At 35.0% G+C, this 27675-nt stretch overlaps 4 protein-coding genes and 1 long non-coding RNA gene across 9 annotated transcripts; 2 read left to right on the plus strand and 3 right to left on the minus strand.

Annotated features, from left to right (window-relative positions):
• The first annotated feature begins 711 nt into the window (after window positions 1-711).
• On the plus strand, window positions 712-7617 carry LOC110811388 (GDA1/CD39 nucleoside phosphatase family protein). Of its 5 annotated transcripts, none has more exons than XM_022037883.2 (4): window positions 712-991; window positions 1087-1143; window positions 1240-3443; window positions 7057-7617. In XM_022037883.2, the coding sequence occupies exons 3-4, from the start codon at window positions 1442-1444 to the stop codon at window positions 7359-7361; spliced, it is 2307 nt and encodes a 768-aa protein (XP_021893575.1). In that variant the 5' UTR covers window positions 712-991; window positions 1087-1143; window positions 1240-1441; the 3' UTR covers window positions 7362-7617. The 5 variants fall into 5 exon arrangements, with proteins under 5 accessions (XP_021893575.1, XP_021893576.1, XP_021893573.1 ...); XM_022037884.2 differs by having other exon boundaries at window positions 1087-1130; XM_022037881.2 differs by having other exon boundaries at window positions 712-1143.
• Window positions 7618-9584: 1967 nt separating this feature from the next.
• Window positions 9585-11638, minus strand: NCED4 (nine-cis-epoxycarotenoid dioxygenase 4). Its single transcript, XM_022037930.2, has one exon. The coding sequence runs from the start codon at window positions 11605-11607 to the stop codon at window positions 9829-9831; it is 1779 nt and encodes a 592-aa protein (XP_021893622.1). The 5' UTR covers window positions 11608-11638; the 3' UTR covers window positions 9585-9828.
• Window positions 11639-13570: 1932 nt separating this feature from the next.
• LOC110811377 (2-oxoglutarate (2OG) and Fe(II)-dependent oxygenase superfamily protein) lies at window positions 13571-16316 on the minus strand. Its single transcript, XM_022037868.2, has 4 exons — window positions 15581-16316; window positions 15312-15487; window positions 14153-14223; window positions 13571-14075 (listed from the first exon to the last, which is right to left on the minus strand). Exons 1-4 carry the CDS (start codon window positions 16250-16252, stop codon window positions 13891-13893), a joined length of 1104 nt encoding a protein of 367 aa, XP_021893560.2. The 5' UTR covers window positions 16253-16316; the 3' UTR covers window positions 13571-13890.
• Window positions 16317-16845: 529 nt separating this feature from the next.
• Window positions 16846-20861, minus strand: DUR3 (urea-proton symporter DEGRADATION OF UREA 3 (DUR3)). The gene is made up of 9 exons (XM_022037908.2): window positions 20386-20861; window positions 19755-19862; window positions 19590-19685; window positions 19227-19309; window positions 18915-19135; window positions 18568-18830; window positions 18173-18411; window positions 17408-18051; window positions 16846-17325 (listed from the first exon to the last, which is right to left on the minus strand). The coding sequence occupies exons 1-9, from the start codon at window positions 20569-20571 to the stop codon at window positions 17069-17071; spliced, it is 2097 nt and encodes a 698-aa protein (XP_021893600.2). The 5' UTR covers window positions 20572-20861; the 3' UTR covers window positions 16846-17068.
• A 235-nt stretch (window positions 20862-21096) lies between these two features.
• LOC110811413 (uncharacterized) lies at window positions 21097-23296 on the plus strand. Its single transcript, XR_002539147.2, has 2 exons — window positions 21097-22665; window positions 22985-23296. It is a non-coding gene; the product is annotated as an uncharacterized LOC110811413 (long non-coding RNA).
• The last annotated feature ends 4379 nt before the right edge of the window (window positions 23297-27675 follow it).

Consider the following 27675-nt stretch of genomic DNA (forward strand, 5'->3'; position numbering starts at 1 on the left):
GAAATTTAATTTGATTTGATATCATTTTAATCAAAGTTTTATTTTGTTTAAGATGGTTTCTTATTCGTATCTTATAAAATTAAAATTTAAACTAAAATCAATGAGCATTTAATTGTATTAACTTTTTTGTAATTTTCATTCCATTTGTAATGGGGTTTCATTGGATTGTTCATAATAACTTTCCAAGCTTCACAGCTTGAATGTATATTCCAATAGTTATAAGTTTATTATATTGAACAAAGGAAGTCTATTTGTAGATTGTGTTGAATTACTAGGGTATCACACTATATGCAAAAAACATGTATATATATATATATAAATATATATGAATGAGTATGAGTTTCTTTTTGGGATTTGATGCATGTTTTTTTTGGGTAGACTCAGTCATAAACCGAGTTATATAATAACCATTAACCATTACATTAATTTTACAGCCATATACAATAATTAAATACAAACTCTCGTAACCTCAAGGCTTATTCCACTAATAACTAAGCATTGATTTATATATGTTGGATTTTGTTGAAAAATATTGATTTTGATAAATAGAAGAAGATAAAAGTTGACCAAATATCAGAATAGTTTAAATTCCTTTAGTTATTTTTACCAAATATTTATATTTAAAAATTATTTTAATTTCGTTCCTAAAGTCTCACAGCTCAAATGTTGAAACAAGTGTGAAGTTACTTATAACTACTGGTTTAGATTAAAATTAAAAAAAAAAGAAAAAAAAAGTGAGCTTTTTTACCCAGACGCGGACCGCCCTTTCTCCCTTCTTCAGTTTCAGTTTCAGTTTCATTCTGGTTGGATCTGGGATAAAATCTCAAATCTGTTAGATTCATAGTGACGAGATAGAAAGTGAGCAGAGAAAGAAAGTAAGGCACTCTGTTCTTGTATATACGTGTCTACATCTCTTTTCGCAGACTACCAAGTCATAGAGAGAGATCTGAAGCAAAAATTTAGGACCTCTGTTGCTTCTTTCTTCCTTCGGGTATGTCTGAATTTTCCTCTCTTTTCTGGGTTTCTCACTATTCCTCGGTGATTCAGACAAATGCAAAACACTTGGACTCTCTTTGTTTGTTGCAGATCAACTCTTCCATCGTTTATTTTCTGTATTGATCGACAGTTGGGTAATCATTACGTGTAGGCCTTTGGATCAATTTTTGACTTTATCATTAATACAGATTTCAGGAATGATCATATGAGAATCTGAGATTTACTAGATCCTATCAATTGCAGAATTTGTGAACTTCACTGTTCCCTACTTGGTGGCCAAACCCTTGTACCAGTTCTGTAGACAATTTGAAGTTTGTAGGAGTTTTAAATCGGCACAATTCATTTGCATTTAGTGTACAGAATACGATGGTAATAAGTTATTTCGTTCTGACCTCTGCAATGAATTGTTTGGCGGAAGTTGCTAATAATTTATGCACATGAAGAAATGATGTTCAAGCGGATTGCAGAAGTATCCTCAGCTGCATTTGCTCGTCTCTCGGCAGCTCCGCAGTCTTCTGCTGTTCCACATATGTCTACTGGGTTATCACCTCCTGGAGGCGATCCTGTTCCCCATCCCCTGAATTTTGCTAGCTCCGGACGCAAGAACAATTTGAGGCTCTCCTCATCTCTCCAAGATTTCTCAGCGTATCATCGCCTTGATCCTGAAGAGGGCAACCTTCCCCATGGGATTGATATCAATGCAAAACACCCGCATCCATTGCAGAAAGAGAATAACCTAAGTTTCTCCAAGGAGAAGGCATTGTCCACCGGAACCCCATTTCTGCACAGAAAGTGGGTGCAAGTTATCTTTGTCTTTTTATCCCTATTGTTATTTGCTTTTTTGGTATACATGGTTTCGATGTATTTTTACCATAATTGGTCTCAAGGAACATCCAAATTCTACGTTGTTCTTGATTGTGGTAGTACTGGGACTCGAGTATATGTTTATCAGGCATCCATTAACAACAAGAGAGACAGTAGCTTCCCGATTGTCATGAAGTCACTAAGAGAAGGTATTTCTCAAAAATCTAGTGGGCGAGCTTACGACCGAATGGAGACAGAACCTGGGCTTGATAAGCTGGTGCACAATAAATCTGGCCTGAAGGGTGCAATAAAACCACTTATTCGGTGGGCAGCCAAGCAAATTCCTGAGCATGCTCATAGTAGTACATCTCTCTTCCTTTATGCTACAGCTGGGGTTCGCAGGCTGCCAACCGCAGACTCAACTTGGCTTCTAGAAAATGCATGGTCCATATTGAAAGATTCACCCTTCTTATGCAAGAAAGAGTGGGTTAAGATTATTAGTGGTACAGAGGAAGCTTACTATGGATGGACGGCCCTTAACTATCAGACAGAGAAGTTAGGGGCCAAAAGAAAAAAGGAAACTTTTGGTGCCCTTGATTTGGGTGGATCATCATTGCAAGTTACATTTGAGAATGAGGAAAATGCGCATAACGAGACTAACCTAAACCTTAGAATTGGAGATGTTAACCATCATCTTAGTGCATATTCTCTCTCAGGATATGGTTTGAATGATGCATTTGGAAGGTCTGTGGTTCATCTCTTAAAGGGGCTTCTAGAAAAAATCAGTGATGCAGAATTAGTTAGTGGGAATGTAGAAATCAAGCATCCTTGTTTGCAGTCTGGCTATAAGGAGAAATACACCTGCCTTCATTGTTCTTCTATTGAGCGAGAAAATGGGAGCCCAATTGTAGGAGGGAAAGTTTTAGGTGCAGGAGGAAAGTCCGGGGTTGTTGTCAAGCTTATTGGAGCTCCAGATTGGCAAAAATGCAGTGCACTTGCAAAAGTAGCTGTTAATTCTTCTGAATGGTCCCATCTAAGCCCCGGAATTGATTGCGATTTGCAACCTTGTGCTCTTCCAGACAGCTACCCTCGTCCATATGGGCGGTTCTATGCTGTATCTGGATTTTTTGTTGTGTACAGATTTTTTAATCTTACTGCAGATGCTGCCCTTGATGATGTGTTGGAGAGGGGCCGTGAATTCTGTGAAAAAACTTGGGAAATAGCAAAAAACAGTGTCTCTCCCCAGCCTTTTATTGAACAGTATTGCTTTAGGGCACCCTACATTGTATCGCTGTTGCGAGAAGGCTTACACATAACTGACAATCAAATCATTATTGGCTCTGGAAGTATTACGTGGACACTTGGAGTGGCACTGCTAGAAGCTGGGAAATTATTATCAAGCACACCAGTACTTCCTGGGTTTGACATACTCCAAACAAAGATGAATCCAATAATCCTTATTGCAATTTTGCTTGTTTCATTGTTTTTGCTACTCTGTGCACTATCTTGTGTTGGCAATTGGATGCCAAGATTTTTCAGGAGGTCCTATCTCCCACTTTTTCGTCATAAAAGTGCATCCACCACATCTGTTCTCAATATCCCTTCTCCTTTCAGATTCCAGCGTTGGAGTCCAATCAGCACAGGTAAGCTCTTCCATTATAATAGTGACTTATACATGCTTATTTTGCTACATTTGTTTGTTTCAAAAGAGTAGCTTTTTCTTTGTACTTCCTTTGTTCCTTTAGCAGGGAAAGTTTGTGCTGTGAGTCCAAACACCAAATTTTGTTATTCTAAACAAAGTCATCAAGTAAATGAATTGGATGTGAACCTAAGCAGCCTTGGATTCGGCAAGGTACCATATCTTGTCAGCTCCCTGGCCAGCTAATATTTCCAAATAGTAAATGCTAACTAAATATAATTTTTCCAATTTATAGTCAAAATTTCTATTATAATTTAAATTCAAAATTTCTCGATGACAATTTTGTCAACATAAATATTATAATAAAAATGTACAATCTCGAGGGTTAGGAAATGTCTACAGCAAATTATAATTTTACCCCTTGTGATATAAAATTTTTTAATAGAATCTCTGATGGTTGTAACAGTGGACTAGCTTGAGGTTTTACTATGTTGAACGAAAATGTAAATCACAATTTAAAATCCATATGAAAAGGAAAACTAAGATTAGAGTTTGATTAAATAGGATTTTGATGAATGGGACCTACCTATACAACACACTTGAATATAGAGGGAAGACTATAAGAAAACTAGTTTACTCAAATAGACTGTAGGAGACATTCTTGTTCTCTAATACTGTCCCTCAAGTCAAACTTCACAAGACTTCAGCTTGTTACAAGTGAAAAATTTAAAGTTAATTTAAAACTTGTAGCTTGAACTGACTTGCGACAAAGTACCAACCATTCTTTGAAATCTGCTCAACCAATTACTTATTTCAAGGCAAAGGCTTGAAGAACAGCTCAATTGAACAAGGATAGGTCAACCAGTAACTTTAACAACAGTAAGAAATTTTTATTTTCTCTTTTATTATTTTATTATTTTTATTATCTTTTATAACTAATATCTATATAATATACAGTAAGTATCTAGAAAAAATAAGCGATGATGAATTAAGAATTTTTCGTTGGGGCTTTATTTGCTGTTGATCTCAATTTTCATTCTTCTGGTTATTTTCAACTCAAACTTATCCTATCCAATCCACTTCTTTCTATATTTCTTCATTTTTTTATCTCCAATTTTCTCTGGTCTATACTCTCACTAGGCAGGTTGGATTTAAACACAATTTGTCTTACATCAGTTGTTTCAAACACAGCTTTATTTTCCCCACCTTCTAAGTGTTGGTCCTACTTTTATCCCGAGACTGTAGGGGTCAAATAATCTGGCATAGAGATGCCATGCTAAATCACAATGCAGAAACAGGTGGCTGAGAATCAACAACTTTGAAACACATCTCACATACACCTGGGAGAGGGCATGACTCAGCATGTGAACTTGTAGCACATAATCAGTATTAAGCCTATTTAAAAAGGCAGTCTGAAGAAAACCTTAACCTTAGAGGGAGTAGGTGGCTTCAAATTAAGGCTTAGAAAGAACAACGTTATGAATGAAAAATTTGCAAGAAAGGAAAACAAAAGGATTTGTATGAGAAAATACTTGAAGATTCGAAACAGTGTGATTGGTGTCCTAGGAAAAAATAGTCCAATTGATGAGCTGAATTAAAAAAATCCTGTCGCCAACTTCACGATCATTAACAATCCATAGAGCAATCCAAGAAATTGGAAATAGGAGTGTTGTGACTCTGGTACAAGTTATATAAATGAGCAATCTTTAGAGCAACAATGGTCATAGTGGGGCTATTTTCTTCCCTAAAATCTTGCTTGATGATGAGATAAGGACAGCTTTGAAACACATCTCAAATACCCTTGGGAAAGGGCAGGATTCAATGTGCGAACTTGGAGCATATCATCATTATTAACCCTATTACAAAACACAGTCCAAAGAAACCTTAAACTTAGATGGAGCGGGTCCCTTCGAAAACGCAAGATTACGAATGAAAGTTTGTTCGAAAGGAAAACAAAAGGATTTGCATGAAAAGATGCTCAAAGTTGCATGAACCAAACTCTGTCTTCAGTGTCCAAGGAAAAAAAAGTCAAATTGATGAACTGCATTGAAGAAATCATGCTGCCAACTTCATGATCATTAACAATCCACGGGGCAATCCAAGAAATGGGAAAATAGGAGTGTTGTAACTCTGGTACAAGTTATACAAATGAGCAATCCATAGATTTTCCCCCTAAAATCTCGTTTGGTGATGAGATAAGGAGAGGATATGGAGTGCTTAAGGGTAGTGAATGGAGGGCTTCGTAAAGGAATAAACTACATGGGTGTCTTAAATGTTTTTATTGGTATTATCTCTTTTTTTTTTTATGGATAAAACCTCAAGATGACTCCTTTTTTGGAAGGTTAAACTCCCCTCAATGCTCAAAGTTTTTTTCCCTGGATAGTAGTACTGAATAGGATTAACACTAATTATTGCAGATGCAAAGACAAAATCGTGCCATTCTCTGGATAATTAAAGGTTATAATTAACATTTTGCAAGATGTGGGATTTCTTCTCTATCCATTAGAATGGTTCAGTGAGGAGGAAGGATTATAAAGCTTTGGGGGTTGGTGCTCTTTTTGCTGTGGTTTTCGGTCTTATGGTTTAAGCACTATTCTAGAATTTTTTATAAATTCAGCTAACCTTCTATACTTATTTGGGATAGGATAGTGTTCTCCATTGTCCGCTAAGACACAAAATTTTTCAGGAATACATCTTTAATCTATCTAGTCGGCAGAGGAATTGTGGAGGCTATTCTATGCTAAGGCCTTCCTGCTATTTATTTTTTACTTTTTATTCTTTTTCTTGGTTTCTTTTGTTATTCTTGTATGATGATATGCTTTTTTAATTTCTTCTGTCCTTAATTATGTTTCTTTTTTATATAAAAAAGTGTCAAATCATAGCTAGTGAAATTATAATTTACCCAAAGTTTTAAAACAAAGAAATACAGAATTTCAGTAAGGTCGATTTCTAACCTTTGCTCCTTGACTAACCTTATTTTCTGGGTATTCTCAATAATGTTATACCTCAGTTCTTTATTTTTTTAAAAAAAATTATACCTCAGCTCTTTTCACTTTAGAACTTAAAATAATAGACTTGTTAGTCGGGGTTCTAGCAATGCTTTTGCCTAACGTTTGGGAAAGATTTCTTTTTGTATTGAATTTTACATGACATAAGCATAAAGCATTATATGGAAATAACTGGATATGGAAACTTCAGCCAATTTTTGTTTGAAAGTTCCATGCTTTGAGATGAGATAAGTGTAGGGGCCTAGAATAAAGATCAATGGTGTGCTTTAGGAGTATTCTGTTGCAAGGGCTGCAATTTTAATTTGCTGTGGGCAAAGAGTAGTTTCCCAAGATTAAGGAGCTCTTGGAAATTTGTCTCTGAATTTATTATTTAGGTACTTCATATTTGCATAAATCTCGTCACCATACTCGACTCTGGTTTTTCTCAGAACCTTAGGATCATAATTCCTTTTTCCATTGGGTTCAACTACATCATTTTTTCTGGACGTCTTATTCCATTTTTGCTCCCTCTTATTTAAGGCAGCTTTTTCTCCATCTGTGCTTTTATTATTTTATGAATTTGAGTTATCTAATAATCACTGACAGAAGTCTTTAACTGTTGCTTTTCAGGGGATGGAAGAGTGAAGACACCCTTAAGTCCAACAATTAGTGGCCCTTCGCCAGGGCCATTTGGCTTAGGACATGGTCTTGGTGGCAGCAGCATCCAGCTCATGGAATCCTCTTTGTACTCATCAACCAGCAGTGTAGCACATAGTTATTCATCAAGTAGTTTGGGGCAGATGCAGTTTGACAGCTCTAGCATGGGTTCCTTCTGGACCCCTCACAGAGGTCAGATGCGTCTTCAAAGTAGGAGATCACAGTCTCGAGAAGATCTAAACTCATCAGTGGCCGAGGCACACATGGTGAAAGTGTAGGCATGCACTTAGAGAAGCTTCGGTATGGTCATTTCTTGTCCATACTGCATTTTTTTTTCTCCTTTAGGTGCTAATCAAAAGGAAATTGACACACTTGGACATTTGATTATTTCATGCTTCAAATATATACATAGCCATTTTTCCACTTCTGTATTCATAAAGCTGATGTCCACCACAGCAACCTAAAGTGCTAAATTTTATGCTTCATGTGAAAATATGCACATAGAGAGCTTAACAAGCGTCAATTCCAGTTCTATCAGCATAAGCTCTTGCTCATCATTGTAGGCCCTGAATCCCAAAAAAAAAAAAAAAGAAGAAAAAAAGAAAAGAGAAGTTAAGAAAAAGGAAGATATGCGCATCTGTAATCCTGGACCTATTACACCCAGCTTTTTGTTTTGGTAGAGTTCAAGGATTTTGCCTCTATACTATTAAAACTTTCTTACTAGATTATATATTTGATATGGAATACAACTAACGATCTTGCTTAATGTCCTAAGCAACTACGAAGTTTATCAGTGATTCTGGGATTACTGATAAGCTGGTCTTCTGATTGATATAATCAGATTTGGGGCTGGCATTATTTCAACACTTCTTAATTGGCTTCATTGGTAATGTTGCTTGAGATTCCAAGCTGTGGATACTGTGTTCGTCCACTGGTTAAAGCAGATTCCTTGCCCTTCCTGCATTCATATCAGATAAGAACTTGATTTTCTAACACAGTCAACTAGTAGAATTCAAGTCAGAACAGGTGAAATAACTATGATTACATGCATATCCTTCTGACTAGACTGCTTAGAATCCTCTGCAATACTCTCCAGGTTTTACTCAAATTATTCAACTTGAGGAAAATTATCCGCCGATATATAGAGGTCAAACACTACGATACTGAGATCATCCCTTACTCTAAAAATTGATACTATTGAAATGGTTCTGTTCCCAGGCTGTTTTGATGAAGAAAGGCAGGATTCATATTTGCAGTACCCACATACATTCTCATGGAGTCTAGGCAGTATCATTTGGAAATTGGAAATTTTAGTCCTATGATCTGGGTTAGACGGTTGAATGTATGTGATAATCATTAATCTTAATCTTCCCCGTTTAAGCAGCAGGGTTCTCGGTGTGATTCTGGTGGACAAAGAGGAGTAAATTTAACATTTCTGGTTTAGAGATAAGGCATGTTCCCATATTCTTGTTGGTAGCAAGTGATTATGCACATAAAAAAGTTTAATGTTTTTTTATTATGAATTCTATTTCTAGAGATATATATATATATATGGAATGTGATTGAATATATCTTTAGGGCTTGGATTGCACTTTGAATTCATGGTTTGCTAATAAATATGTTTGATATAGTTTATAAATTCATCTCACAATTAACTACTAAAAATTTATGTAAATATAGCCTACCAATTATTCAATCATCTAACCACTATAAATTCATTCATTCAACATGGTCCTCTCTTCTTCCCTTGCTTCTAATATATATATATATATATATATATATGCATACGTCATAATAATTTTTCGATAAAATTTCCATATTTAAAAAATCACAAAATAAAGAACAAAAATCATGTTCAACATTTCTCAAAGTCCCCATTGTGGGTCATCGGAGATCCATCTTGTATTTTACTTGAATAAAAAGAGAACGATAAGTGTATAAGCAAGAAATATATTATCCAGAAGTCCTACCAATTTAAAACTATGTAGGCATTCAGTTTGTTGGCCGATGTAAAATTCTCGTACTAAAATAGAATTTGTACTCTTAAAATTCTTTTTTAAATGAATGTCCACGTGAAACATTATATATATATATTTTTTTAAAAATATATATATATATATGTTTAAGAACCTTATATACTATTTGAAATTGTTTAGATCGTAGCTGTACTTTCAAAATAACGTGATTGGCATGTATTAGTAACATTATATATATATATATATATATCTGTATGTATGTATGTATGCATAACTTTCACATGAAGCTTATTTCCACCGCTGGCATCAGTACCTGGAGCTTCTTCTCTTATGGGTCTTTATCATCCTTCTCATCATAAAATGAAGAATCAATTGTTTCTATCAAAATTTCTAATCTCAATTTTAATATTTTCAACTAGCGTGCGTGTGTGTATATATATATATATATATATAGATTTTATTATTGGCATTTAATTTATAATTTAATTCAATAAAAATATAAAATGTTTCTGAAATATATATCCCTTTAAAATTTAATGGACCCCATCCACATAAATATTCATATAAAGATATTACATAAACTGTTAACGCTAAGAGTTTATGGAAGAAGATGGATGGCCTTTGTACATGGAGACAGATTTGTAGTAAGAAATTTTTTACTATAACGATATACGTATATATGTGTGTGCGTGCGTGTGTGTACGCACACGTACGTGTCTTGTATATATATATGTATATATACACAGTAACGTGTCTTGTGTTTGATTGATTATAGCCTAAGAAGGTCAGTTTCTCTGATAAACAATCCATGGAACCCACAAGGCACTCTCTGAGGAAGCTTAACCACAGCCACATCACGAAGATCAGGTGACTTAGTATCCATCACCAAGAACTTTGATTCCCCTTTCTTCTCATCATGAAGGTAACTCACCAAATACCCATCATCCTCATCGGAATCTGGGTTCTCCGGCTCTCTCGCCACGAAAAACGGCTCGCCGCCATAGCACCCCGGTCCGTACATCCGGCTAGCCACTATACACTCCCGGCCACCGTCGCCGGAAACATCCACCTTCACCACCCCTGTTATATTCGGCATCGGATCCCCAACCGCTGCGTATACATATCTGTTCTTCTTCGTCGTGTAAGCCGGATTTATAACACCAAAGTCGAGATTTCTGGCGGAAAGTGGGGTTCTGGTTACCACACCTGTTCTTAAATTGATTCTTACCTTCTCCATTAACGCGTGGACTAAGTCCATTCTCTCTAGAGTGTGTTCTATTGAGAGAATATTGGGTGCTAACATCACTATTTCGTTTCCATCGTCTTCATCCCAAGCGTTAATGGCGTGAATTATGTTGAGTCCAGGAACATCGAACCATTTCATTTCAGATTCGTCCTTTGCGTAACGTGGGATGATACCGAGTTTTGACACCTTGGTAGGGTTTGAGCCAACTGGTGATCCCCCTCTCATCATCTCCATGGGATTCATCCCGATCTGTATGTCGGCAAAGAGAGCGTACTTCTTGGTGAGAGCAAAGTCATGGAGGAACGAAGGACTGGCCATGGAGAAAATGGGTACATCTGGGAATTTATTCCCGTTTGGGTCGAAGTAAAAGTAAGCGAGGAAGGGAGGTACAGGGCCATATCGGAAAGCAAAAGCCTCGCCGGTATCTGGGTCGATTTTAGGGTGAGCAGTCATGCTCATTGAAAGCTTTCCATCAAAATCATGGCGGCGGATTGTTTGTACATCTCCATCTGGTTTTAAACGAATGGCATAAGGAAGATCTGATTCACCAAGAGCGAAAAGACGGTTCCCGAAAAAAGCTAAGCTAGTATTTGCAAGGCCAATGCCATTAACAGGATTAAATTGTCCGGTTAGAAATCTCGCCGCCGTGACAGCGCCGCGAGCCGCCGAGGCTGTGAGGCCATTAAAGCCGGAAAACACATTCGGGATAATCGGCGCGCCGGCGTTTCTCTCAGTTATATATTTATAAGTCTTGACGAAACGGCTGCAAAGTGTAGCTTTCCCCTGAGAAATCCGAAGGGAGTGAAGCATTCCGTCGCCGTCGAAAAGATGATAAGGTCCGCGAGGGAGAAACTGGGGATTAGGGCCATTTCTGATGTAAGCACCATCTAAGCACGAAGGCAGAACACCTTCCACAACTTGACACTCCGTCGGAGGAAGCTCGTCGACAGGAGCAAAGTTGTGAGAGAGTACGTGTCGTGGATCTACAGAGGGACGAACTGGAGGGTCGATGAAGGTGTTGATTATGTCGTCGAATGCGTTGAGAACGATGGTGGGGATGGTTGGTTCTGCTCTTGTTACTAGCTTTCTTGGTGGCAGCGATGGAGGGGAAGGAAGTGATGGTGGTGTCTGGGTAGTGACTGGTTCTGGCGATGTCCTCGTGGTGGTGGAAGTTGGCTTTTCATCAACTTTAGTACTTACAGAGTAAATGGTGAATTGGTGAGATGGAGTTGCAGGGGGAGGAGAAGGAAGGAGCTTTGAAGAGAGAACTGTAGGGAGAAATGAAGAAGAGAAAGCAACCATCTTTAAATTAAAGTTTTGATTTTTAATTGAATTGAGAACAGGGGGTGTTGCGGAGAGGAGTAAATAAATAGCCAAAAATTAGGAAAAAAATCTCCATTGTTCACATCCTTAATTAATGCCTCCATATTTACACTCTTATCTATATATGTGTGTGTGTGTGTGTGTATATATTTTAAAATTAGAATAATAACATATTGTTTTTGAGTGACCGATTAGAAAAGAATTTGTAGTTGATCAATGAGATGAAGCTAAAAATAATTGTAATAAATAGTGAGAAATAAAATGGGAGACACAATTTCTATTTGGGGACTTTTTTATATGATTCCAAAAATCAATCACTACCATGTTCTAATTCTTTTAAAGTTTCAAAAACTGTTTACAAGTTAATCTAAATATAGCAGACTAGTGGGTTATATATTCCATTGCAGTCTTATATAAGAGTAATTTCCACACTCATTATAAAAAAATATATACATATACATATACATATACATATATATATGTAGAAGATAATTCACTCAAGATTTCTCTACCTTTTTTCTTTCTAATTATAGAATTTGGACATCTCATAATGTTTATCTTCTCAATTACTAATTGGAGTTTCCTACAAGGAATTATTTTTAGAAACTAAATAGGTGGAAAACGAATGCAAATTGATGAATAAATCACTTGAGCTCAAGAGACACATAAAAATAACATTTTGTAACAGCAGATAGTTAAAATTTATTTTTATTACATTTAAAAAATTAAAAAATAAAAAATAAAAACCCCACCCAAATAGTGGCTTACGTGTGTTCTTTAGATAGTAGATACACTATTTTTACAATTTATTATTATTATTATTTTTCTAATACTAAAAAATATATATCATTGCTCTTGACACAAGAAAACCGGTTTTTTAGTTCTATGTTCTTGATTTATAAAATAATTTAGATTATAAAAAAAAAAAAAAATTAATAATTAAAATATAAAAATTATTTTATATGTAATTTGATTATTAGACAAGTATTTGAAGATGTATAAATATAAGAATAAATATAGAAATTGAAAGTACTTAATGCCACTTTAGAACACTACACAAATAATCTCAGAAAACACCCTGAAAAATGATATTAAAATATATATATATATATATATAAAATATTGATGAAAAAGAATCAGTGAGAATGAAATATTTAACCATATTTAAGATATTTATTTATTTTTATAAAAAAAAAAATAGGAATAAAAAATACTGTCATCCAATTAAATGCTTAATAAATATTGAGGAATTAATTTTTAAAAATTTGAATATAGGAAAAAATAGTGATATTTTTATTTAATAAAATATTATAGATATCATCATATTACTTTCTTTTATTTTTTTCATGAAAATATTATATGCCACACGTACATTTTAGTTTTCTTTAAAAGGAAGAATTAAGTAACATGTCTGGGATGAGGGGTTTGCTATTTCTGTGTATAATATATATATATATATATATATATAGAGTGGACAGACATGTACAAAATTTAATAATGAGGTTGAAAATAAAGGATTCTTAGATTGTTTTGGTGCCCATTAAATAGCAAAGGGAAGGACCACCACATTAAATTGCTTTGAACCAAAATAAATTCCCATACAAATTTTGTTTTTTTTAAATAAAATTTCTTAAATCATAAGAGAATATGAGGAACTCGAATTATGTATATATATATATATATATATATGAGAAGAGGAGTATTCAGCCTATCCATTCAAAGGGTGGTTTTGGATGTCTGTCACAAAATCAATGTACAATTATTTATTTATTTATTTATTTATTTTTTCATTTGAAGAATTTATAGTACTTATAAATCTACTTAAAATATTTAATTTTGAAATGAAATATGACAATACATTAGGCTTTTTATATGACAAATTGCTTTTCTTTTCTCCAATTTTAATTTATTTATATGTCTTTGTATGTATAACATATATAAATGTCCTTTGAAAAATTAATAATATTAATATTGTCAAACTAACAGAGCAATGACAAGAGAACCTGTTGTTGTGGATTGCAGGCAATTCCTTGAATCCCAAAATCAATCTAATCCTAAATTTGAAATCTTTGACACATGCTGTTTATGCTTTCTTCCTTCTCATGTCACAAACTACAAATATCTTATTGAGTTGATCAAAATTTTGTTCTGTGTTTTGACCGAATAAACCTCAGATGGTGCCACTTAATTTAAGATTTCTCAACTTCTTCGATCTAAAGTCCTCCAGAAATAATCTGATTATACTCACTGAGAGATCAGCACTTACTCATCTTCCTTCACTGCAGATTCATCAGCACGCAATTCGTCTTTTAGACCACGGGCAGATGTATCAGATACCAAATCCTTAGACTCGCTTTCCATCAATGTCGGATTGTAGGATGACTGGTAAGGAAGTGATTGTAAAAAGTTGAAGTATGCGTATTTGATATCAAACTGCATGTCGTACCCTGCCAGATGCACTTCAGAATCTTAAACCGAATGAACATAAAGAAAATAAGAGAATAGAATGAAACTTTATTCTTACAGTAGTTTACAGCAATCGTGCAACCGCTGTCACCTGAACTCTGCCTAACGTGATGGAACCACATGCTTGGCCTGCAAACAACCAAGTTCACCTCAGAATTATAAAATGCATAAGATCAGTACAACAACCTTGGGTGTTCAATGCTCAAACCTATTGTTCATTATATCTAAAATTCTATTTGGTAACTGCGAGAAGTAAGAGAATTTGCAAAAGCACTAGGATTTATGTCTTGGAGCTCAACCAAAAGAAAGTAGCAATTTATCTAACAAGGTCCATTATAGACTGAGACTGTTTAACTACAACTTCTGTTTCCTTTTCCTTTAAAAGGTTAATCTTAGAACTTTATGAATATGTAAAAATACTCCATTTTTATGTGTTACCCAGAAAACAGGTTGCTGATGCTTTCATTAAAGGAGTTAGCAATAAATGCTTTCCTGATTTGGTTTGTGAGATTGGCATGGGGGACATATATGCACCATGTTGAAAAGAAATATTGACTACAGATATCCTAGTTTTATATCGTGTATTTTTCAGGGTTTAACTTTTATTGCTAAATACGAATACTAAATAAAGATTAAGGAAAATAGCGCACTCCATGACTGCAGGGAAAATTTACCCTTGTAGATTAGATAGATGTTAAGTCATCAAATCCCACGCTTCTGGAGGTCAATAATCAGAGAAGAAAGCATTCATGTGATTCACTCTCTAAACTCTTATGATAACGGAAAGTGTGAACCTTTAACAAAACAAGCCATCGAAATTGACAACCAGATTGAAAAGGATACAGTTAACTTCCATGGGCCAAAATCTAAGGTGGCAACAGAGCAGGATCCAAGCTTTTGAATGATTATCAATTGCATAGATTTGCCATGTCATAAAAATTAAGGTGGCAACTGGCAACTGGCAACTGACCAGGAGCCAAGCTTTTGGCCTTTCAGTTATCAGCAGGAAAGAATGTCCAAACATTGGTTATAAGATTGTTCACATATGTAAATATGGATTTGGTTCTAAATGAGAAAGTCCTCCAAAGTAATTGGCAAAACTGTTTTTCTTCCCAGTTCCACTTTGTTAGAATTAGTCAAATATGTTCCAGAGCTTCAAGGTAGGCAAAGTAAAGAAACAGATTAACAATTGGATAGCAAGAAGCAGAGCTTCTTACAGGTAAAGCATCTCCCCGGCCTTAAGGGTACACTCAAAAGGCTTTGGACCATTGAAATACAGCGGAAATCTGGACCTCTCAAGGGCTTCATTACCAGGCTTCGGGTATGGATTAATGCGGCACCAAGGCACGTACCTCAGCGGCTTCTCAAGCTCTAGTGTAAACTCTCCTGTACACTTCAAATAAGATCAAGAACACCTCAACAGCCTTAACAATAAAATCAAAAACAGATTTCAAGAGGAAGAAATGAGAAAATAACAAAAAGAAACCTCGGAATAGGAGTAATGTGCGGCAGGATATGGTCTAACGTAGAGACGGTGGACGTCAGTAGGAGGAAGCAGAAGGAAATGCTTTTCGCCGGAAACCACAGCATAGAGATTCTCATAGTGGTCCTTGTGAAAAGAAGTTTCTGACAGATGATTCCCAATCCACAAATTCACCGCCTCCGGCAGGCATCCAAGGGCATCGGAAGCCCACGGGATATGGGCGTCGCAATCGGAGGCCAATTCCGAGTACTCCGTCCGGAAGCAATCGTTCTGCTGCTGCAAATATGCAACCGCCTTACCATCGTCATTTCCGGAGGAGGTGACAAAGTCAAGCGCGCGAGGAAATGGAACCTGCTGGACGTGGGCGGAGGCGAAGCATAAGGAATGAGGAGCAGTGGGGATGGGAGCGAGAGCATCAGCATGGCCGTCGGGAGTGAGGTGGAGGGAGACGAGTGAGTTCCCGAGGAGCGAGGAGAGGTAAGACGGATTGCGCCATAAGGAAAGCGCAGGCCAGTGGATGGTGGCATTAGAGATTATGCAGGGCTTGTTTTGGGAGACGAAGTCTCTTAGGAAATGAAGAGATGAAGGAGGAGAATCCAGTCGTTGGATTTCAGTGGTGTAGCTTCCGGCTGTAAGCGCCCTCACTTCCTCCCACAACGTCTCTATTTCCTTCATCTTGCAGGAGCAGCCTCTTCCACTCTCCGCTTGCTTCAAACCCGGTTCAACATTAAGAGGAAGGATTGGGAAAAAAAAAAGATTAAATAAAAAAAAAAAAGTGAACCGGTTCATTCAAACCGATCGATCCCCTACCATTTCATTTTGATATTAATTGACATGGAGTCGTGTCAAATTAACCTGGAGTATTTGTATTAAATAATTTTGATTTATTATATATAATTGGACTCCTATTAAATTAAATAAAAATATAAATCGTATCATTAAATATAAATATTTAGAGAATATAAATTCATATATAAAATTATTTATATGAATTTATTTAAAATAAAATATAACTATATAAATTTAACATATTTAATTTTAATCGGTTCAAATTTTATAAAAATTATCGTCAAGTTGGTTTATTATTGTTCTTTAAAAAATAAAATATTTTTTTAAAAAATAATTAAAATAGTACAAAAAAATACAAAAACTTTCCTTTTAACATATGTACATTTCTAAATGAACTTTGGAATTTATTAAAGATATATTTAGTAGGTTTGTATAATTATACTCTTATTATAATTATATTTGTTGGTAAAGTTTAATCATATTGAGAAATTATGAGTGAAAATTTTCTAATTTCTTTGGCAATAAGAAACAAAACAAGCTACATGCATCACCAACCTTACAAACTTAATTAGCATATATAAATATATATATATATATATTTTGGCACATCTATCTAAGCAACCAAAAAAAATATATATATATATTTCTAACATTATCAACTTCATTTTTATAAGAGATTTTTAAGCCAGTTTCTGTGATGCATCATTTTTCTTCTTTTTCCTTCTCAGCCAAATAAATCTTTTTTGCTTCAGGTATAGCCACCATTATTGAATGGAGTTTCAGATTCATCTCCTCAACCTTCTCCATCAACCTGTCATTTGTAAACATACCCAAAAACACCCTTTGGATTGTCTTCCAGCTTTCAGCTAATGGTAATACAACGATCACTGCAGATCCAATTGTTCCCCATGCTATAGCAATCGCAGCCCAGAATGTGAAGTATCCTACACTGAATTCTCCTGAAACCAAACAATATGTTCTTTGCTTTTCTATATATAATTACATACACAATATAAAATATAATGCTGTTGCAAGACTTACCTGCTGGTACACTGAGAAGTGGCCATAATACGACAATCACAACAGTGAATCCAATACCCCATTTGATTATCCAAGATTTTGCTTTCGTTAACTTCTCTTCTTTAAACTCATCGGATGCTTCTTCTATCTTCTCAACCATCGTAATTTCCTTTGTTGTATCCCATTTGTAATTTTGAGGCTGCAGAATACTGCATATACCATGAACAACACCACCTGTAAGTATGGAAACAAGATTACCTGCGAGCATAGGTGCATTTCTTCCGGTTGTGTCAAGATTTACTTGTCCATACTCGATTTTTGTGACCGATAACCAAACAGTAATTCCCAGAATACAACCAGTGACTGTGCCAAGAATGGCACCTGCTGCATTAGCTTTTGACCATATAAGCATGAATGCAATGGGCAGCACTGCTGAGCCAATTAGAACTCCCATTGCTAAATACATCCACCCTAGTGATACTCCTGCTTTGTTCAGGATTACTGCTAATAATCCCATGAAGCATCCAAAGCCTAGAACAACAAATCTTGATACTTTGAGTATTTCTGGTCCATTTGCCTCCGGATTTATGTAGGTACGATAGATATCGTATGTGCATAGTGAGGACACTGCAATAAGTTCTGAGGAACCTGCCGATGTTACAGCCCTTTATATACAAATACAAAAAGAGAATTACTTCCCATTGCTAAACTCTCTAAGTAAGTCTTACTAATATACTAGTAAGTAAATTAACCAAACAGTTAGCGAGTATGAAAGAATAAACTTACATAAAAAGCATGGTAAGAAGCAGAACAGATCCTGTTTTTCCCATCAAGGCTACAGCAGTAGCAGGAGGAACAAGACCATGGTTTGCCTCAGTTTCCGAGATTGGTAGATCGAGTCCAAGTGCACCCAGTCCCAATGATGTTGCCAAAGAAAATGGCACTGCAAACCAGACCAGTCCTCCCAACAAGTAGCCTTTGTGAGTCGATGAAGGCCTGGCAGCTATGGCACTTACCCAATATCCCTATGATTTTCCAATTTCAAAAGTTAACAAGAAACATTCATTTGATTATATACTAGAATAAAGAATCCATAACCAATAAAATGAAATCAACTTTTTGGGAAGTTTTGCATTAAAAATGAAATCAATTTATTATGTATCAGTAAGAAATTATCTTACATTGTCTACGAAAACAGTGCCAAAGTTACCAACTATGTTGATAATCCCAAAAACGAGTCCTCCTGAACTCAACATAGTTAAGTAAGAACCTTTGTAGTTTCCATTAACAGGACCACAAGATTGGCCATCATGCGAAAATGGCATTCCACACGACCTTGACTTACTCGCAACCTGAATCAAACGATTATAAACGACTCCGGGACTCCCAAGCTCGTTGCTTGCTGCATAAACTAGGTATACGAAGATGACCAAAACCACATGGACTGAAACAAGATAAACAAAAACACAAGTAGTCAAGTTTCACAACAAGTGTCAGAAAAATGACTAAGTAGTTGAGTAAACCTCACCTATGACAGAATGTATGTAGCTTGCTAGGAATGTGGCCTTGAGACCTCCTGCTAATGTGTAAACAATAACCCCTAGCGGAATTAAGAAGCTAGCGGCATATATATTCACTCCAGTTAATGCATTTACAACAGCAGAACCGCCGAGGAGCAACATGGCTGTCACGATAATGTTTGTGAGGAAGCAGAAAACGAGGAACACGATATGTGCAGCCGTTCCCCAACTGAGTTTTGATAAGATTTCGTTATATAAATATTCGAAAAAGCACATATTCAAATCGTGAAGACATTTGTATTCGTCATAGTGTAACGTACCGAGCTTTAACAATTTCACAAACGGTATGAGCGTAAGGAGCCTTTCTTTTGATCTCAATTGCCATTATACCGAACAACAGTACCTGATCATAGCATCATTAAGATTTTATTAATAATTTTTTATAATAAAATTGATAAAAATAATAAAATAAATATTAAAATAATATTTTTAATAAAAACTATATGTATATCAATCACGACAGAATTTTTTAACAATAATATAAAGAATGCGTATTCTAATTCAAAAAAAAAAAAAAAAAAGTATAAAAAAAGAAAAGGAATACAGAACATTCAACTAAAAAAGTAAATATTGAGAAAATATATTTACATAAATATTGATACAAGTAATATGTATACGTATACCTGGATGGTGGCTCCACTGGCATACCAAAAAGGTCCACTGACTCCATATTTCCAAGCAACATTAGAACTCTGCAATATTGTAGCAGCCCATGTCCACTGCAAAACCCAACGTTTAAGAAAGATGAAAAATTAAAAACTAAACTTGGTAATTAATTTATAATTTACCTGTGATACAATGACACTGGCAATGAGTCCTGTTTTAACATTCCTGCCTGCAGTGTTGAACCATTCAGATGTATGACGGGACCCAACATACCTCTTCTCCAGCCAAACCTGCCTTGTATATAAAATAAGCAATTGAAAATGTAATGATTCCTTGATATTGCCTAATCCAACAATGTTCACTTCGGTTCTTAACCAATGAGCCCTTAACCCTTAATTATATACTTAAGAACATATACTTCACTTTTTTTTTTTTTTTTTATCTTTTCTTTTTTTAAAAGTAAAATATCGTTATTAATTTATATTATCATTTAATATTTTATAATATAAAATTAGAAACATTTTATATTTTATATTTTATTTAATTATTATTTATATTTATTTAAATGTGTTCGTAAAATTATTTTTTTATAAAAAAAAAATTATAAATTTGAGTCACTCTTTATTAATTCTGTGTCTTTATTTAAAAGTTTAAAGTTATATCATATTATATATATATTTTTTAAAAAGTTAAAAAATAGAAGTAGACTTTAATAAAATACAAAATGAAAAGCTAAATATACTTTCTTTTAACATAACATATATGTTGTATAATAGAATCATAAAATAAAAGAAAGAGAAAAGTTATTGATACCAGGAAAGAGGTAAAGAGGGCAAAGAAGGCACCAAAGCCAAGAATAACAGAGTAGCCAACTCCTTGATCAAGCACAGCTTTGCCTTGAAAAAAACTACTCAATCTCTCGCACCCACTTCCATCTTCACTCACCTTGTAATATTTTGCAGAGAAATCAAATGGACCGCAACTTGATGATTCCATCATCTTCTTCACCACCCACCTCAAATCAAAGATTTCAGAGATGAGATATGAAAAGTCAAGCAATAGAGTCTGGGTCAAGATTCTAAACACCGTCCTTGTTATTCTTCTCTCTAATGTTAAACTTACCAAAATAGCCTCCAAAAATTTAGGATTCACGCAAGTTAATTACTTACTTCTGGTTAATTTTGAAAAGAAAAGTCTGTAAGGCTGTCCAATAAGGTTGTCATATTGAGTTGGGGACACACTATTTTTGTACTAAATAATTAAAAGGTTGTCCTAACGGTTGAGTGGCTCGTCGGCTGTTGAGAGAGTTGAATGTTTCAGCTTTCTGATGAGAATATTCATATTTTAGTGGTGTTTTATAGATGATTTGTGGTATAAATTTATTTATTTTTTTTAAAAAAATTAAGATCGCAATTCAATATTCATCATTAGAAAAAAATGTACTTTAATATACATTTATTAAAAAAAAAAAAATTATACAACCTTTTTTAAACAAGGAAAATGGAAAATAAACTAGATGCTCACTCATGATTCAAGAAGACTTCACTATAACAATAATTAATTAAGTACCTAAATTTAAGTTAATATATAGGATAGATAATTAACTCAGATTTATAGTCAAGATTACTTGCCTAAAAATGATGACGACTGTTAAAGAATGAGGACGGGCGTAGAGGATAATGGCAGACAGAAAGGCATGGAAAATGGGTGACCTGCATGATGGAAGCGTGTGTCTGTGTCTGTGTATATGTATTTAACTAAACACCGTCATTTTTGTACACCCACACTTCTTCTCATTTTTCTCTTCCAAATAGAAAGGAAATCGAGTAAGCCGTGATTTGGGTTTTGCTCTTTTGCCTTCTTCTTGTTCAGGTAATATCTAAACTCACTCTTTCTCTAGTTTTTCTGCAAGATACTTGGAGTTTTAGATTTAGCAAAATTACTTGGTATCAGAGTAAGGAATGGAAACCAAAAAACTCTCCTTCAAATGCAACCCGACTTCCTGAATCTGTCAACAACTATCACTCGGGAGTTAATGAGAACTCAGGAGCATCGCTAGTTACCCAAATGTTGGATTCCAACAACGATCACTCTTGGGCTAGGTCAATGAAGAGAGCCCTTAGGATGAAGAACAAACTCGATTTTATTGATGGAACAATTTGGAGAACCTACTGATCCTGACAGCCCTGTGATGAAGCATTGGTTGTGTTGTGATGACATCATCATAACATGGATACAGAATATTGTGTCTGTAGACATTAAGAGAAGTACTTTGTATGCTAAGACAACATATCAACTATGGAGTGAGCTTGAGCAGAGGCTTGCTCAACACAATTCCCCTAGGGTTTATGAGGTGAAATAGTCCATAGCCAGCCTAGTGCATGAGAATAACAATGTTAGTGTCTACTTCTCCAAGCTTAAGGAGTTATTTGATGAACTACTTAATTATGAGTATGTCCCTAATTGCACCTGCAGTGGTCTAAAGTCCCTAATTTAATATCAGGAAAGGGATTGGTCAATGAAGTTCCTAATAAGACTAGATGAGAGCTATAAAAATATAAAAGGCTCAAGTTCTAATGATGAAGCCCTTCCCAAGCTTGAATGAGGTGTACTCAATAGTACAGTAGGAAGAAAAAAGGAGGGAAATTTTTGTTGATCTTGGCCCTAATAGAGCTATGGCCTTTATCATCAAAGACTTCAACAAAAACTCTAAAGCTAGTGCAGTAGGAAAGGAAAAACTGTATTGTACACATTGTAATACCACAGACCATATGTTAGAGAAGTGCTGGAAGGTCACTTGAACTAAACCCACCTGCACACATTGTGGAAAATCTGGGCACACCATAGATGTTTGCTACAAATTGCATGGGTACCCCAAAGAGAAAAAGCCTCGTGGGATGGGAAGGGGAGCTATAGCAAATCAGGTATCTGGGGGGGAAGGAAATGAAACCAATGATGTGGGGAACAACAATGTGATAACTTAAGAGCAATATATTTAGCTCATGCAACTGCTATAGCAGAATCCTGCCACTGCCAACATGGTGCAGAGTCATGTTTCAATCAGCATAGAGACAAAACTGCATGACTTTTCTGGTAAGTATCTAAATTTCGGTGTATTTACAGTGGAGTCAGAGGGATTGAAGGCAGTCCCTTGGGTGATTGACATAGATGCGTCGGACCATATTGTCTGCACACTTGATCTATATACAAAAAATATAGTTAATATTGCCTCTACTGTTGGGTTGTAAAATAGTGAAAAAGTTCAAGTTTTTTGCATAGGAACTGTAAAGATCTCAGAGGATCTAGTCCTAAATAATGTTTTGTGTGCACCAGTTTTTAGTTTCACCCTCTAAGACTGGCCAAGGACTCTCAGTGCTATCTAATCTTCTCATCTGAAATGTGTGTGATACAGGCTTCGAACATGGAAGACAATTGGAATGCATAGGCAGGAACGTGGATTGTATATTTTGCAGCAGAAAAGAGAATTTTTTGTGAAGAGCAATGTACTTTTGCAACTGTTAGAACCCAAAAGGGTGAATCAGGAACAAATTTTAAGTTGTCATTATCGCTTAGGGCATTCATTGTTACTAAAAACAGGTTCTTTTTTTTTTTAAAATGTCCAAATGTGTAAAGCATGATATTTGTGATGTATGTTCCTTAGTTAAGATGTACAGATTATCTTTCGGTGTTAGTGAATACAAGTCTGAACACCAGTTTGATCTTATATACATTACGATATTTGGGGACCTTGTAATGAGGTCTCATATCATAGTTTTAGATATTTTTTGTCAATTATTGATGATTATAGCAAGTGCACATGGGTTTACTTCCTCAAGAGTAAATATGAAGTAAGACCAGCTTTATAAAGTTTCCATGCATGGGTGAAAATACAATTTGGGCCAAGAATCAAGGCTGTGAAAAGTGATGATGATAAAGAATTTTTTATGCAAAAATTTTATTCAAAAAAGAGAATAATATATAGATGAACTGCATAGAAGCACCTCAGGAAAATGGAAGAGTTGAAAGAAACCATCAGCAAGTTCTAAATATTACCAGGGCCTTTTCAGAATGGTTTAGAATTGAGAATTGAAATTCTGGAGTGATTTTGTACTAATAGCCGTGTATATCATGCACAAGGTTCCCTCATCAGCAATACATAACTAAACTCATTTTGAGAAGCTGTACAGAAGCAAGCCTACATATGCAAGCATGGAGGTATTTGGATGCATTACATTCGCCTCTACCTTGCTAAGTCATCGTCATAAATTTGACCCAAGAGCAAGGAAGTGTGTATTCCTTAACTACCCTTCTAAAACTAAAGAATAAAAGTTGTTGGATGTTGAAAATGGTAAGACTTTTACATCAAGAAAATTTATTTTTTATGAATCCGTGATTCTTTATAAAACAAAAAAGAATGATGAAGTGATTGCAGGAAACCAGAATCAGATAGTTCTAGGACTGAGAAGAAATAGAGAATGCAGATCAGTTGATGAAACTGAGAGAATAATAAGAGAAACAAAAAATACTAGCAATGAGGAAGAAAGAAATAAAGGAGAATCAACTGAAAATAGTGTTGATGCAGAGGGAAACGAAGAGAATAAAAAAGAAAATTCCAATGCTGAAGAAATAAATTCATCTGTGAGACTGAGAATTCCAAACAGGAAGAAGAGAGCTTTTGTGTTGTTGAAAGATTATGTGTATGGAGAGGCAATGATTGTGAATGGAAATCAGGCAATGAAGAAAGATTCACAACTATTTAAAGGTAAGACAATTCCCTTATCCTCCTACATGAGTTATAACAAGTTGAACGCAAACTACAAGGAAGTGTGTATTCCTTTGGATGCATTACATTCACCTCTACCTTGCTAAGTCATCGTCATAAATTTGACCCAAGAGCAAGGAAGTGTGTATTCATTAACTACCCTTTTAGAACTAAAGGATACAAGTTGTTGGATGTTGAAAATGGTAAGACTTTTATATCAAGAAATATTATTTTTTATGAATCGGTGATGCCTTATAAAACAAAAACGAATGATGAAGTGATTGCAGGAAACCAGAACCAGATAGTTCTAGGACTGAGAAAAAATAGAGAATGCAGACTAGTTGATGAAACTGAGAGAATAATAAGAGAAACAAAGGAGAATCAACTGAAAATAGTGTTGATGCAGAGGGAAATGAAGAGAATAAAAAAGAAAATTCCAATGCTGAAGAAATAGATTCATTTGTGAGACTGAGAATTCCAAACAGGAAGAAGAGAGCTTTTGTGTTGTTGAAAGAATATGTGTATGGAGAGGCAATGATTGTGAATATAAATCAAGCAATGAAGAAAGATTCACAACTGTTTAAAGGTAAGACAATTCCCTTATCCTCCTGCATGAGTTATAACAAGTTGAATGCAAACTACAAGGAAGGAAGTGTGTATTCCTTTGGATGGATTACATTCGCCTCTACCTTGCTAAGTCATCGTCATAAATTTGACCCAAGAGCAAGGAAGTGTGTATTCCTTAACTACCCTTTTAGAACTAAATGATACAAGTTGTTGGATGTTGAAAATGGTAAGACTTTTATATCAAGAAATATTATTTTTTTATGAATCGGTGATGCCTTATAAAACAAAAATGAATGATGAAGTGATTGCAGGAAACCAGAACTAGATAGTTCTAGGACTGAGAAAATATAGAGAATGCAGACTAGTTGATGAAACTTAGAGAATAATAAGAGAAACAAAAAATACTAGCAATGAGGAAGAAAGAAAGAAAGGAGAATCAACTGAAAATAGTGTTGATGCAGAGGGAAATGAAGAGAATAAAAAAGAAAATTCCAATACTGAAGAAATAGATTCATCTGTGAGACTGAGAATGCCAAACAGGAAGAAGAGAGCTTTTGTGTTATTGAAATATTATGTGTATGGAGAGGCAATGATTGTGAATGTAAATAAGGCAATGAAGAAAGATTCACAACTGTTTATAGGTAAGACAATTCCCTTATCCTCCTGCATGAGTTATAACAAGTTGAACGCAAACTACAAGGAAAGAAGTGTGTATTCCTTTGGATGCATTACATTCACCTCTACCTTGCTAAGTCATCGTCATAAATTTGACCCAAGAGCAAGGAAGTGTGTATTCCTTAACTACCATTTTAGAACTAAAGGATACAAGTTGTAGGATGTTGAAAATGGTAAGACTTTTATATCAAGAAATATTATTTTTTATGAATTGGTGATGCCTTATAAAACAAAAACGAATGATGAAGTGATTGCAGGAAACCAGAACCAGATAGTTCTAGGACTGAAAAGAAATAGAGAATGCAGACTAGTTGATGAAACTGAGAGAATAATGAGAGAAACAAAAAAATACTAGCAATGAGGAAGAAAGAAATAAAGGAGAATCAACTGAAAATAGTGTTGATGCAGAGGGAAATGAAGAGAATGAAAAAGAAAATTCTAATGCTGAAGAAATAGATTCATCTGTGAGACTGAGAATGCGAAACAGGAAGAAGAGAGCTTTTGTGTTGTTGAAAGATTATGTGTATGGAGAGGCAATGATTGTGAATGGAAATCAGGCAATGAAGAAAGATTCACAACTATTTAAAGGTAAGACAATTCCCTTATCCTCCTACATGAGTTATAACAAGTTGAACGCAAACTACAAGGAAGTGTGTATTCCTTTGGATGCATTACATTCACCTCTACCTTGCTAAGTCATCGTCATAAATTTGACCCAAGAGCAAGGAAGTGTGTATTCATTAACTACCCTTTTAGAACTAAAGGATACAAGTTGTTGGATGTTGAAAATGGTAAGACTTTTATATCAAGAAATATTATTTTTTATGAATCCGTGATTCTTTATAAAACAAAAAAGAATGATGAAGTGATTGCAGAAAACCAGAATCAGATAGTTCTAGGACTGAGAAGAAATAGAGAATGCAGACCAGTTGATGAAACTGAGATAATAATAAGAGAAACAAAAAATACAAGCAATGAGGAAGAAAGAAATAAAGGAGAATCAATTGAAAATAGTGTTGATGCAGAGGGAAATGAAGAGTATAAAAAAGAAAATTCCAATGCTGAAGAAATAGATTCATCTGTGAGACTGAGAATTCCAAACAGGAAGAAGAGAGCTTTTGTGTTGTTGAAAGATTATGTGTATGGAGAGGCAATGATTGTGAATGGAAATCAGGCAATGAAGAAAGATTCACAACTATTTAAAGGTAAGACAATTCCCTTATGCTCCTGCATGAGTTATAACAAGTTGAACGCAAAATACAAGTAAGGAAGTGTGTATTCCTTTGGATGCATTACATTCGCCTCTACCTTGCTAATTCATCGTCATAAATTTGACCCAAGAGCAAGGAAGTGTGTATTCCTTAACTACCCTTTTAAAACTAAAGGATACAAGTAGTTGGATGTTGAAAATGGTAAGACTTTTATATCAAGAAATGCTATTTTTTATGAATAGGTGATGCTTTATAAAACAAAAATGAATGATGAAGTGATTGCAGAAAACCAGAATCAGATAGTTCTAGGACTGAGAAGAAATAGAGAATGCAGACCAGTTGATGAAACTGAGAGAATAATAAGAGAAACAAAAAATACTAGCAATGAGGAAGAAAGAAATAAAGGAGAATCAATTGAAAATAGTGTTGATGCAGAGGGAAATGAAGAGTATAAAAAAGAAAATTCCAATGCTGAAGAAATAGATTCATCTGTGAGACTGAGAATTCCAAACAGGAAGAAGAGAGCTTTTGTGTTGTTGAAAGATTATGTGTATGGAGAGGCAATGAAGAAAGATTCACAACTATTTAAAGGTAAGACAATTCCCTTATCCTCCTGCATGAGTTATAATAAGTTGAACGCAAACTACAAGGAAAGAAGTGTGTATTTCTTTGGATTTATTACATTCGCCTCTACCTTGCTAAGTCATCGTCATAAATTTGACCCAAGAGCAAGGAAGTGTGTATTCCTTAACTACCCTTTTAGAACTAAAGGATAAAAGTTGTTGGATGTTGAAAATGGTAAGACTTTTATATCAAGAAATATTATTTTTTATGAATCGGTGATGCTTTATAAAACAAAAAGGAATGATGAAGTGATTGCAGGAAACC

Source organism: Carica papaya, chromosome 3, assembly GCF_054855325.1.
Source record: "Carica papaya isolate Zhongbai chromosome 3, ASM5485532v1, whole genome shotgun sequence".
In the NCBI taxonomy this organism is placed as follows: Eukaryota; Viridiplantae; Streptophyta; class Magnoliopsida; order Brassicales; family Caricaceae; genus Carica; species Carica papaya.

Coding starts and splice junctions, on each gene's coding strand:
- LOC110811388 (XM_022037881.2), top strand. CDS start 1,442: ATGATGTTCAAGCGGATTGCAGAAGTATCCTCAGCTGCATTTGCTCGT. Junction 3,444..7,056: donor TTGGAGTCCAATCAGCACAG/GTAAGCTCTTCC, acceptor GTTGCTTTTCAG/GGGATGGAAGAGTGAAGACA.
- NCED4 (XM_022037930.2), bottom strand. CDS start 11,607: ATGGTTGCTTTCTCTTCTTCATTTCTCCCTACAGTTCTCTCTTCAAAG.
- LOC110811377 (XM_022037868.2), bottom strand. CDS start 16,252: ATGAAGGAAATAGAGACGTTGTGGGAGGAAGTGAGGGCGCTTACAGCC. Junction 15,488..15,580: donor CACATTACTCCTATTCCGAG/GTTTCTTTTTGT, acceptor TCTTATTTGAAG/TGTACAGGAGAGTTTACACT. Junction 14,224..15,311: donor GCCGGGGAGATGCTTTACCT/GTAAGAAGCTCT, acceptor GGTTGTTTGCAG/GCCAAGCATGTGGTTCCATC.
- DUR3 (XM_022037908.2), bottom strand. CDS start 20,571: ATGATGGAATCATCAAGTTGCGGTCCATTTGATTTCTCTGCAAAATAT. Junction 19,863..20,385: donor CCCTCTTTACCTCTTTCCTG/GTATCAATAACT, acceptor TATACAAGGCAG/GTTTGGCTGGAGAAGAGGTA. Junction 19,136..19,226: donor TGTGAAATTGTTAAAGCTCG/GTACGTTACACT, acceptor ATCAAAACTCAG/TTGGGGAACGGCTGCACATA.